The following is a 12,968-nucleotide window of genomic DNA, read 5'->3' as shown; positions in this document are numbered from 1 at the left end:
CTGTCATCCTGCCAGAGAGCTTTTAAAAGTGGCTTCATTTGAAGTCCAGAAAGTGACACATGCCAATGTTCACAGCCTCCCTCGATGTCACCCCTCCCTCATCCCCTCTGCTCCCCGTGTCCATGCACTCCTCTCAAGGCTGCATTAGGGGCCATTTGAATATTTCATTTCCTATTAATTATGCACTGTGACTCTCCATGTCATTAGAAGAAATAAAGTGGAATGTAACAAAGGATGAAAAGAAGCGGGGCACGTGTCTCGTACGAGCCGAGAGATTCCAAAGCTGCTCACGTAGGCCAAAGTCCCCCAGCCTCTTCATTGATGATTCAGACTGGGGGCTGGTTAAATTGAAGTTGAAATGTCTTTACCTATTATTTTCCTCTTTGACATATAGTAAGATGTCCTGAAATGTTTACTGGTTTCGTTTTCTGACCCACTTAATTAAATTGGCTCTTATGTGATTCAAACAAATGGAAGGCCCAGAGAGAAGTCTCTATTAATTTTGACAAATAGGGTTCTCAGTCATGCTTTTTTATATATATATATATATATATATATATATATATATATATATATATATATATATATTCCTCTTTAATTTTGTCTTTCGCAACAACAATTAATTTCACACAGCAGAAACGGTGTATGCATATAAAAACTAAAACACCTTTCTCCCATCTTCCTGCACACACACAGACATGCCTGATGACAGTGACCTACATGGTCACTGCAGATGTGATATAATTTATGATATATATAATATATTGGATCCATTAACGAGCATAATGAAGTAGTGAAATGAAAGGGTATTTGTGAAATCAGTTCAAACATCCTGCTCGGATTATGATTAAATGATTAATGAAATGCCCCTGCATAAGCATTTTCAAACAGTAATTCATGCGGCAACTGATAAAATTCCTCCAATCATATTTCCTTCACTCATGAGCCTTATCTCCACCATTTTATATAAATCAAAAAAAAAGGACGTCTCCTACCCGAGCAAGCTACTTTAGATTAGTAATAAATGTGCATGAAAAGAGAACGTCTTTCCTGAATAAAATAATTGCACGTAATTATATCCATAATTCAAGCCTGGGACAGATCCCCATCTCCTCGTCCTGTTGTCCTCTAAGTTTGGTCCGGCTCTATTTGAATTCCCCTTAATTCTGATGATAAAAATGAACAATGCAAACAGCAAAAAAGGGTGGCAAAGTCAACACAGCAAGGCAGAGTGGAGCAGCGGCAGGAAGGCATGGCGTTAGGGTGCCGGTTCATAATTTAGCAAAGGGAATCCAACCTGAAATTCTTCAATCATTCCCTGTTATCAGTGAGCTGGGAGAGCAGGCATGATCAGCATGAAATATTGACTGTCATTCTTTCACATAAAAAAGTATTCCTTTGTTCTGGAGACATTTTGCAATCACTGTAATATGTGACGCTATTAACATAAATGTTATTACAGGGGCTCCACACTCACTTACCTTATTGATCCAATGACCAGCAATGGGACTGAAGCCACATGAGAGAACATGATAGAACTCTTATTTATTTGAAAACAGGCAAATATTGACAGATGTTAACATAGCACATCTCCACTTAAAACCCAGAATTATTTAGACAGCTGGCAGATTTATTTTTCTTTTTAAATTTGTTACAGATTTTTTTTTTTTTAAGTGACATCTTTTTACATTGTTTTTTTTTTTTTTTTTTTACAATCTCTCAAGATAATAAAGCAATGTGTAAGGAATGTCAATTTTGGCTAAATTGACACTCCTTGGCAAAAGGAGTGTCACTTTTGACACTTTTATAAATTTTTATCTGACAATAAAAATTGCTGTTTTATTGTCAGATATAGCATCTTTTTGCATGTTTCCACTGGATTTCAGATTATTTCTTTGATAGTGAGCTCCAAGTCTTCAGATTTGGAAGGCCTCTTTGTCATCACCCTAATTTTTAGCTCATCTCACAGATGGGTGGATTCTGACTGGGTCACTGCAAAAATGTAATATCATTTCTTGGTCAAATTAAAATGTATCAATTTTAGCCTAAATCTGCTAACGGTGTAATCTTTGTTTATAGTAAAATGTAGTTAAATCTAAAGATCTGGATCCTTAGTTTGGGTTTCTCTTTAGTTTTGCTTATTAGTAAGAATATGATTTTGAGTCTTTTAGGCTTCCTTTCTTTTCAGAAAGATAGTGATGTTCATGTGGAACAAGAAGTAGAAAAAGTAAATAAAGCAAGTAGCAGAGCATCGCTGTTGTTTTACTGTTGGTGGCACAAACAAGCCATCTCCTTTATTTCATTGTTTGAGAACATAAGAAAGTAAACAGAAAATTTTATCCTAAAAAGGGTGTAAATAGTTTTGGGCTTAATTGTACCAAGCTCTCGAGGATTGGATAGGAATTATTTGGAAAATGATTGAATTTTGATGCTGGAATTATTATGTTCTGTTCAGCTACAATAAACAATCTTTAAAGAAATGAAAATAAATCTAATCTTTGTATGCATCTTCTCTTTCTGTGGTTTCCAGGCATCTCAACAATGAGCATGCCCTGGACGACAGGAGCACGGCCCAGTGTCGGGTGCAGATGCAGGTCGTCCAGCAACTCGAGCTCCAGGTATTGTCACGTCTCTTGTTTTAATCAAAATATTTACGCTCTGTCTCCTGCTGACACTTCCTCTGTGTCTGCCGAACGCCCTCCACCAGTCTGTCTGACTCGAACCGTGGGGTCACCAGCAGAGGAGAGAGGTGGAAGGGGAGGTGGGGGTGTTCAGTAGAATTAAATGCTTTTGTGCATTTGCTAGTAACCAGTCATTAAAAATGTGTTATGTATGCATGACAGCCAGGAAAAGATATATGAATAGCCTGGGGCTAAGTAGAGACGATAACTGCATTTTAAATTTTACAGGATTTTAAAGTTATTTATGACTTTAACTGTTTGGCACCAACAATATAACACTTGTGAAATGACTTAACTGCATAGTGTGGACAGACAGTCATTGATTAGTGAGTTAGAGCAACCGAAAAAGTTATTACTGCTCTTAGTATTACTTTTTTATCTAATATAATGCTGATTTTCCATAAAAATCAATGCAAATATACATACAAAGATAATTGTTTCTCTAATGTCGTCTTTCACTTATAAAACAGAGAATTGATAGAACTGGTGTAACAATCTGAATACATGTATTCATGTATATTTGAATCAGAAATTATGTAGGCTTAGCAGATAAAAGAAACTCATTTGAATAAGTGAAATTCTAGTTTTGAAATTCTAGATTAACAGCATCTTAACATAAAACAAACATAAACATTTCACTATTGGTGAAATAAAAATATTGTTTAAGTATCATAAAGATGGAATGGGAACAAGTAACATGTTGTTAACAAGAACCAAAAAGGTTAAAAAGTTCATCTAACTAGTGAGCAACTTCCCAGCATGCTAGCAAATGGGACTCAACTCCACGTATAGCAAAGGTTCTTGTGTTTTACTAAGCTGATACATTTAGACATAATAAAATCCATATTAATATATCAACTTTACCATTTTCGGCTAAACCCCACAAATGTATTTAAAATGGTCAAATGGAATTTGTTACTAAAATAAAGTATCTAATGCTGTCAGATTTCAATCACCATGACATTACTTTTTACAAGATCATGTTTTGTTCAAAATGACAATTTCAATCATTTTAATGACTATCCAGAAATACTTTTACAGTCATTCACTAAAAATCTTACTAATCCTTGTTGAACGTTTTAGCATGTGCAACAGCCTAAAACCAAATGATGTGTTCTAGACGTTTGGGGCTTTTTTCACTTACGGTTCACACTTCAGTGACATAATTGCCCCCAAAATGCCTGACAATTGTTAGAAAACAGTTCTGGTTTAGAAGAAGTTAACCTAAAACAATGATATTTCAGTTGCTCATACCTTTCACCATGCCAACATCTTGTTTTTTCTCATCTGCTGGTTCATTATCCAAAAGGGATCGGTGAGGCTTTACCACACACAGGCTTCTTCCGCATGCAGCCTGTCACCATAATTTAAGCTGGCAGCTAAAACTATTTTGACTTTCAGACAGGGAGAAGGGACCTGGGTTTTTAGTAGGAATCAGAATAAAACTCCTTATTTTGTAATGGAGTCTTACTCACAGCTCAAATAAGCATTTTAAGTCAAAGACGATGCAGTTTAAAATTATATCTAAAGATTTATGTGTGTGTGTTTGTTTATAAAATCATTGTGCTTTTGTCTTTTCTTCTAATAGCTAGCAAAGGACAAAGAGCGTCTGCAAGCCATGATGACGCATCTTCATGTCAAGTCCACAGAGCCCAAAGCCACCCTGCAGCCGGTGAGCAGCAACCCTGTCATATATCCTCCTCCCACTCCCCATTCCTTTTGTTTGTCTTAATTGGGACACATGTATTCATTAATCCCTTCCTCCATCTTCTTATTTATCTGCTAAATAAAAACAGCTGTTTGTTGAGGGAAGCAGTAAATGTAGTTTGGAGCACATCTGCTGACATCTGAGATTCAATTTGGTGTCTCTGTGATGAACTGGATGTGCAGTATAACACCCCCAACCCCGTCTCAATACCTACCCCCAGAGAAATATTGCCTCCCTGAGAATACAGAGGGAAAAAAACTGAGAAACGGCACCGAAAAAATTAGTAATGAAGAGATGTTATGTTTTTAGAAAAACAAAAACATGTGAAATCAAAATCTTACCAAGTATTTTCAGTCTAGTTTCTGGTATCTCAGTACACTTGAAATAAGACAAATCAAACTTACAAGTAACTTTTAAGCCACATATAGGAGCTTTAAGTCAATAGTTCCTTAATATTAATAAAAAAAAGTATTAGTTTCACTCGCAGATTATTTCACTTGTAAAATGGGAAAAATGTTTTGTTATAAGTGAAAAAAATATGCCAATATACTTTTTAAATTAATATTAACAAATTTGTCATTTAAAATAAGTTCCTATATTTTTGCTGAAACGTTTCTTGTTAGTTTTGTTTTTTTCCAGAATATTAAGATACATTAGAACTAGACCAAAAATACTTAGTAAGTATTTTTACTAAGATTTAGTAAGAGTTAGTGTTTTTACAGTGGGGTTAAAAAATGTTAACAAAAATAAGTAAAAAGTTGAGTATGTTTAGCATTTATATCAAATTTCTTATAAATACAAATGGGGTGTTTATAGAAAAGCTCATTGTTTTTTGAAAGCAATAAAAAAGTGGCACAGTTAAAGCATGTTCAGAAAAGACTAGTTCTAGATCAGGGGGGCTTAATACGTTGATCGACCGGTCCAAGGTTTAGAGTTGATCTCGGCAAGAGGTGACAAACAGAACGCCGCCAGGAGGCTGAGACCAGCACGTCCTCTTCTGACGCTCTTACTAAAATATTCACTAAGATCCAAAACATTTGTAACTTTATTAAATAATAAAAAAATCAGCAAAATGTGTTCAAAATGACCCAACAAAAATAATAATCATAGTAATTATTGTTTCAACAAGGTGCAATTCTGTGCATTCCATTACCAAAATAAAAAAAAAAGGCAATTCAAAGACTGAGTCTCTGACTAGCACAGCAGAAGTTTAAATTTAGTTAATCAACCACCGCTGTGTTCAGGGGAGCGTTTATAAATATCAAGCTTGAAAACCTAATATCGTAACGGACTGAATGTTATGTTTTTAATGTAATCTCTGGGTGGCTTGCCCAATTTGCAGGGCGCAGGTGGTTGCCACAGCAATGGGTGTGCTTAAGAGAGAAACAGAGAAAGAGAGGGAGATGGGGAGAGGGAGATGGGAGAGAGAGGAAGAGAGAGAGAAAGTAAAAAGGTATGGGTGGTTTTGAGTTGATTATTTTACCTTATTTTTACCTTTGCTGTGGTGGATTACAGCTGCTGTAATTTCTGAACATTCAATAAACGATAAACTTGGACTAATTACCTCATTCATTTGCGAGAATACTTCATTCACAACAAGCATTAAATAGGACAAATATATGTCTTAAAATATTTAACAAACAAATGGCTCCTACCATGACAATTATATGAAATGACATTGTCTAACATTAAAAAATATATATTTGCTGTTCTCTGGTATCTTGCTTTCAGCACAGAGCCTGAGAGGCTTTTCCTCTATCAAACATGATATTTATTTTTGTCTCTTATTTAGTGGAAATATTGATGCTGATGAGACTTTCTCCAAAATGACAAGCTTTTTCAACCTGTATAGCTCCGCTGTTGAAAATGAAGAGCTGACATTCACAAATGACATTGAAATAAAATCCAGTCCAACATCTGGTTTGAGGTGACACCTCTGGAATCTGCCGTTGGAGGAAAAATATCCCAACTTCAAAATATGTGGTTTTAACTTAACAGTGCTCTTTGGTTCCTCCTATCAGTCTGAAATTTATCATATTGAGGTCATCAAACCAAATGGCAGATTTACCATAACTGATTGATACCTGCTGGTCCAAGATTTGCAACCAGCTTCTGACTGAGAAACCTCCCAGTTTCAGAATCTCACTGAGGAAGAAACTGGATTAGGTTTTCTATCACTTTAATATGTCTGCTAAATTGATGTATATTCGCCTATAAAAATAAGTCAACATAGTTTCAATTTACAATTTTTATATCTTTGTGTCGTGGTAGATCTCAGTCGGCTGGTGAGAGAGAAAGTAGATCTTGGTCTCAAAAAGTTTGGGCACCCCTGTTCTAGACTGTAGTAATTTCTTCTAAGGAAAAAAAAGAATCCTGAAAATATTTAGTTTTAGTTTCATCTCTACATGTACACTTGTAAAACATGTAAATGACGAAAAAGGAACCAGAATATTTTCATTCAGGAAGCAAAAAAACTAAATTTTTACAAACATTCTACTTCTTATTTTCCACCATAAGGTTCTTTTCTCAATCCCTATCCTACAGGGCTAAGGGGCATGTGGCATTTAAGTGTTGGCTCTGTTTTGTCATATTTAAGATGGGGGAAGGGGAGCCTCACTGTCATATTTCAGTTCATATGACAGTTCATTCAGCCAGCCAAATGAGCAGATATAATTTTACTGCGGGGCATAGATGTGAAGTCCCGCTCACAAATGCACGCGAATGGACATAAACATGCAGGAGTCTTGTCCATGTGCCATTTGGATCATTTTTTTACAGTCAGTGAGGAGACTATTGGCATCCAGAGACCACTCACGCGCGCTTTTGATGCACCTAGTCGACGGTAAGCACTCTGGGGACTCTCACTGACAATAAGCTGTCTGTTTAAGCAGCACCTGTGCGATTGTGTAGATTGGGGCGTCGAACAAGGGCTCTGACACAGGGGGACATTTGTGTACAAAAAGTGGTTGGGGTGGCAGATAGCATCTCAAGTTTGCTACCTCTCGTCTCTCTCTGGGCCCCCGGTAGAATGGGCGTCAGAGCGCAGCATTAATGCTCTCGAGGGGCAAGCTGGGATTTTTTTTTTTTTTTTTTCCTCTTTATTATTCAAATAAATAGACTCCTGTTCTCTGGGGCAGCTCTGCCTGCTCTGAGCTGCTGTGATGATGAAAGTGTCTTGTGTTTGGCTGGGTGAGTGGAGGAGGACTTCCACAGGTCAAGGTTGGTGGTCCCATTGAGGCTTGAAGGAGACTGCATCAGAGGAACCTACAGATAGGATGCAGAGTGAAATCATCTCCAGAGATGACCTGAAATAGATCCCTTTTGAAGAATATAGATGAGTCATTCTTGTACATGCTGTTGCAGCTTCTCCTTTGGTGTGCCCCACGTTTGGAGGCCTTGGTCGTCGACGCGGACGTTGCGGGTTCGACTCCCGGTCCCGGCGACCTTTCCCGCATGTCTTCCCCGCTCTCCTCGCCCTCTTTCCTGTCTGCCTACTGTCGCAAAAAAAATAAAAAAAATACGAGCCACTAGTGCCGCAAAAACTCTTCAGAGAAAAAAGTGGAAAAAAAAAAAGATAAATAAAAGCAAGCAAAGCTCAGGATTTTCTTTTGAATTTTGCTACAGTTAACGTCAACTGGAAATTGCCAGTGCTGTAAACAGCAATCCTCCACTGTGGAGAGAGAATTGCAGATCCGAACGAGACAGAGTTCATGATAGTTCAATATTCGGAAGTATGAAGTCATCTTTCACAACTTCTCCTTCTGTTTGCTGATTGGTGGAATCCACTTCAATGGAATCAATGGAATACTGAAAGGAGATGAGAATTGCATATGAAGGAAATGGCCACCGTAGCAGAGCATAAATTAAAAAAAATTTTTATTTGAGTCCAGGGAGCCATTTAAAAACAAAAAAGGAAAAAATTTCTTTTGCAAAATTTGTCTTAATAACTGTGACTCTGGGTTCTGTCTGGTCAGATTTGAACCAGCTTGTTTACGCAGCCCAAGTATCATGTAACACAGATTAATTAAAGCTTTAATATGTTTGTTAAAACAGAAAGGTGTGATGACAACCTACAATTGAGGGCATAAAAAACCTATTATACGTAATGGTCAAAGCTGATTTCCTAGTTTTCCCCAAAATATAAGGAAGCAACTCCTCTCAGCAACTGGATATATTTGTGCTCTGCCTGCAAAATGTAACTAATACAGCGTGCTCATAAATTATAACAGGATCAGATTTGGATAAGGGCGGGCAGAAGATGAAAACTAAATGTGCCACATTAGCAATGCATGTTTCTGTGTGTGTATTTGTTTTTGTCTCAGCGTGAGTGGGCGGGTGTCACCAAGCATTTTTGTCAGAAATCTGACCTTTTTCGCCATACATAATTAAGGAGGGACTTTTTGTTTATTTTCTTTAGCAGCTTGCGAGTCAAAGCCAGTATAATTAGATCACCAATTACCATTTAATTAATTTCAGTTTGAAGTCTCATTTTGTCTGGAAACTGGAGTGAGCCCAAATGGTAAGGCAAACAAAGGCAAGGCTATTACCAGCCTGTCGGGCCTATTGTTGGAGCTCTCTGTGTTTATGGCCAGGGAATATGGATGAAACATGAAACAAAGCCCGCTAATCCACAGGAAGAGAAGTCAACATGACAGCCTCCTTCTATTGATAGCATTGTGTCAGAAACACACAAACCCAAGAGTAATTTATTTTCTTCATATTTTTTTCTCCCCAGAATAATATGTTGTCTGCTGCCATTTGCCTGCATGTGTGCAGAGCTGCCAAAATCCCAAATTATTTGAGCAGACTCTTGCCAAAAAAAAGGCAACGTTCGATCTGCGGAATGTAAATAAACATCTTGAGGGTTTTGACATGAAAAGGTGGGGGCAGGAGGGAATTCACAGAACACAGTTGTCGCTAATTTTGGAGACAGGAGGAAATAAAATCAGATAAATACTTTTAAGAACAAAGATGTCGCAATTTGTCTAAATCCTGGGAGGCCAGTGTTAATGTCGTGTCATCGAAAAAGATTCTGGTTCTGGTTAGGGATTAGCAATGTAAAGTGTGAAGCAGGGGCGGATCTAATGGGGTTGTCAGAGGGTGGCAGTTGCCACCCCAACTGAGAGCCTAACCACCCCTGTTGCCACCCCAGCTGGCAACTATGAATTCAAGAAATAGTTATGGCAAATCAGACATTAAGTGCATGAATCTCTTTTTTTCTGACAACATTGACTGCAATGCAATTTAACCTGACACCTACTGCTAAGTAGCGGCAAGAAGCTGCAACGACAGAAGGCGAGGCAGCAGCATTGATATATATGGATGGATATATATTACTGGATTAGACATTCCATGACTTATTGTGTGCCACACATGCACCATTGTTGTCCATTGAGTCGGGAATATTGCTGGTCCGGGAAATACCACAATCATGGAAAGAATCTGAAAAAAAGGACTCAATGTTTAGCGGTTAATTCAACCTTATGACAGCCATAGATAACAAGGTTCAAGGGTTTCACATTTAACAGGTGAGAAAAAAGTTTTAGTTTAAAGAAAATATTGAAAAAGTAAGTAATGAGTCAGTTATGCCAACCTAACTGTTGCTAGCCTGCTATTGACTTTGGCAACCGTAACATGTGCTGCGCAGTTCGGTGTATTTTGGTTCCATTAGTACTAAAATAAGACAACCCACACACCAAGTCATCAGTAGAGCAGGTGTTTAAATCAGCTAATCAACCACTGCTGTGCTCAGGTGAAAAATGTATTAATAATCACAATATAGACATCAAGCCTGACAACATAATGTAATGGATTTGATGTTCTGTTTTGGTGTTTTTACAAACTTTTTTTGTGTGGGAAAGGTTTGTTTTTGGTGTTGATTCCTCTTCAGAGGCTTGAATCTAATCTCTGCTCTACCTGCTCGTTGAGTTGTCTGTCGGTTGCCATGGCAATGGATCAGCATGTAGGGTAATGCCAACAGAGCTAGAAACAGCAGAATAGAAGTGTTTTTGTCTAGCTTTGTTCTTCACCTGTTTATCAACTTTATTGCAGCTTTATTGTGGCGCACTGCAGCCGTTGCAATTCCTAAAAGTTAGACAAGTGACAAAAACCAAACTAATTCCCTTCTTTGTTTGTAAATCATGCCGATATTTATAACAGTCATCAAACTACGGCTCCTACAGCATATTTAAAATAAAACCATTGACCAAGATAAGAGAAATTTTCCCCTTCTTGCATCTTGACATAATTAACAGAAACCAAACTGTTTATAGATTTGTATCACAGAGAATTTATGTATCAAACATCAGTTTTCTCAGCTTGATTTTAAGTCGCATTTAATAGATACTGTATATCTGATAATAAAAGATGGTGCTACTAATATTTTTGTGATAGATTTCTACTCGTCCTGCATTGGGATAGAATGGTTTTCTGGGCATAACTCAATGCATCACATAGTGACTAATAGGCGCTGTCCAATCCAGTAATGCATATCAATTAGCAGCAGAATATATACTGTATATATATATATATATATATATACATATATATATATATTCAAGAAAATGCAGAGTGTGTGCAAAGCAGTAATCACAGCAAAAGGTTGCTACTTTCAAGAAACTAGAATATAAGGGGTATTTTCAGTTGTTTTACACTTTTTTGTTTAGTGCATATTTCCACATGTGTTATTCATAGTTTTGATGCCTTCAGTGTGAATCTACAATGTCAATAGTCATGAAAATACAGGAATATCATTGAATTAAAAGGTGTGTCCAAACTTTTGGTCTGTACTGTATATACTGATAAAAATCACTAATCAATTTATAAAAACAACCACTACGTTACTAAATATATGTGCCTATGGCAGAGATTGTGTTCTTACGTGTTTTATGTGATTCTAACTGCAGTGATTCCAGCTTTTCAAGAGTCCTTTAGCTGAAGATGGAGAACTATTGTACCTGGGACTGAGGATGTTTTGGGACTATTTTACTGTACAGTTTTTAACAAAAGAGAACATTACTTTTTATTCCTTTGGTGCTCCCGGTGGGAATAAAATTGTTTTTATTTATACCCTTACTGGTCTCTGTCTCCCTGGGTTCTGACTCATTGGTTCCCCCTTGTTGTCATTGAACTTGTTGGCGTGACACTAGGTCATATTAGCCTGGTGCCTAGAATGAAAACACATGAAAATTTATGTGATTAATCAAAATTAACATGTTGTTGTTTACATCTGGAAATTTTGCATATGCGCACAACGCTGGAGGGCTAAAAGAATATTCCTTATCTATGCCATCAAGAGCTAAAGTACCGTGGTAGAACAATTTTGTCACCAAAATGGGTATTATTGCAGGTGTATGTATTATTAATTTAGTACAGTGCAACACAACGAAGGGAAAAATAACACAGAAAAATTAAAGAAGAATTCAAAACCACCCTTATTCTTTTTTTCTGGCTCTCGCTGCGCACATACCCGTTGCCAATGTAAATGCCACTATGTATCTGGTTTCATAGACAAACACTCAAACATTTCTGACACAAAGCACACAACATTCAGCCCCGTTACAGTATTATGTTTTATGGTTTGATGTTTATTTTGTGATTATTAAAAAGTGATTGCAGTGGTAAATTAGCTGCTATTAGGTAATTTAATACTGCGGTGGTTTATTATCTAAACACCTGCTCTATTGATGGTCAAAGTTGGTGTGAGGGTCGCATTTTTTTATACTGTAACTGAAATTCCACAGCAGTGTTTGTCAACATAAACATAGACACCCCATGGACCATTTTCTTGATGAGCTTCAAGAGGTAGTCACCTGAAATGGTTTTCACTTCATAGGTGTGCCCTGTCAGGTTAATAAGTGGGATTTCTTGCCCTATAAATAGTCATGAAAATAAAGACTATTTATTTTCACCTTCATTGAATTAGAAGGTGTGTCCAAACTTTTGGTCTGTACTGTGTATATATATATATATATATATATATATATCAGTATATATATATATCAGGTGAGGCTCTGCCTCATCTGCCTCATCATGGAAAAATAATATATAATGATAAAATAATTTATATTGCTATTTTCACCCCGTGGTTTGTACTATAAAGTACCTATTTTTCATTTAGCTTAACCAATTCTGATTATTTTTTCTTCATAATCATTGAATTTTCGCATTTTTCCATTCAAATGCTCGGAAACGCAGCAGGTGAAGCAGCAGCGAGCTGAGCCTGGGATTGCGCAATCTCTCGCTAACTGCGCTGGCTGCCATTCTATGAGAGCATGCTCCTCCTGTCTGTACACCGCCAATAAAATGGTTAAAAAACATTTAATATATGAACTGATTTTCCATAATTTAGCTTATGTATACACAGTGTTTTTTGTCACTAACTGTGTGTAACTGTGTTTCGTGTGCGGAGAAACGATCATAAACGGCAGAGAACAGATTCGAGGTGATGCAGGCGGTTCTCTTGCCTCATAGCAGCGGGTGCTCGTGATCCAGATATTGTGAATCCACAACTGCAGAGTAAGAGACAGTAACAGCGAGCTAGCCATACAGTAAGTCAAGTGCAGCGATATATTTATAGT

General features: G+C 37.2%; 1 protein-coding gene across 9 annotated transcripts in view; it reads left to right on the top strand.

The window, feature by feature from the left end:
• Positions 1–12,968, top strand: part of foxp1b (forkhead box P1b) — a 297,917-nt gene that overhangs the window by 264,792 nt on the left and 20,157 nt on the right. For all 9 annotated transcript variants that reach the window (XM_028022520.1, XM_028022525.1, XM_028022522.1 and 6 more), the window contains 2 exons: positions 2,531–2,618; positions 4,270–4,353. In XM_028022520.1, the coding sequence (XP_027878321.1) occupies positions 2,531–2,618; positions 4,270–4,353 (172 nt within the window). The remainder of the gene's footprint in view (positions 1–2,530; positions 2,619–4,269; positions 4,354–12,968) is intronic.

Source organism: Xiphophorus couchianus, chromosome 7 (genome assembly GCF_001444195.1).
Source record: "Xiphophorus couchianus chromosome 7, X_couchianus-1.0, whole genome shotgun sequence".
Taxonomy (NCBI): Eukaryota; Metazoa; Chordata; class Actinopteri; order Cyprinodontiformes; family Poeciliidae; genus Xiphophorus; species Xiphophorus couchianus.
This window is presented reverse-complemented; position numbering and strand designations above follow the sequence as displayed.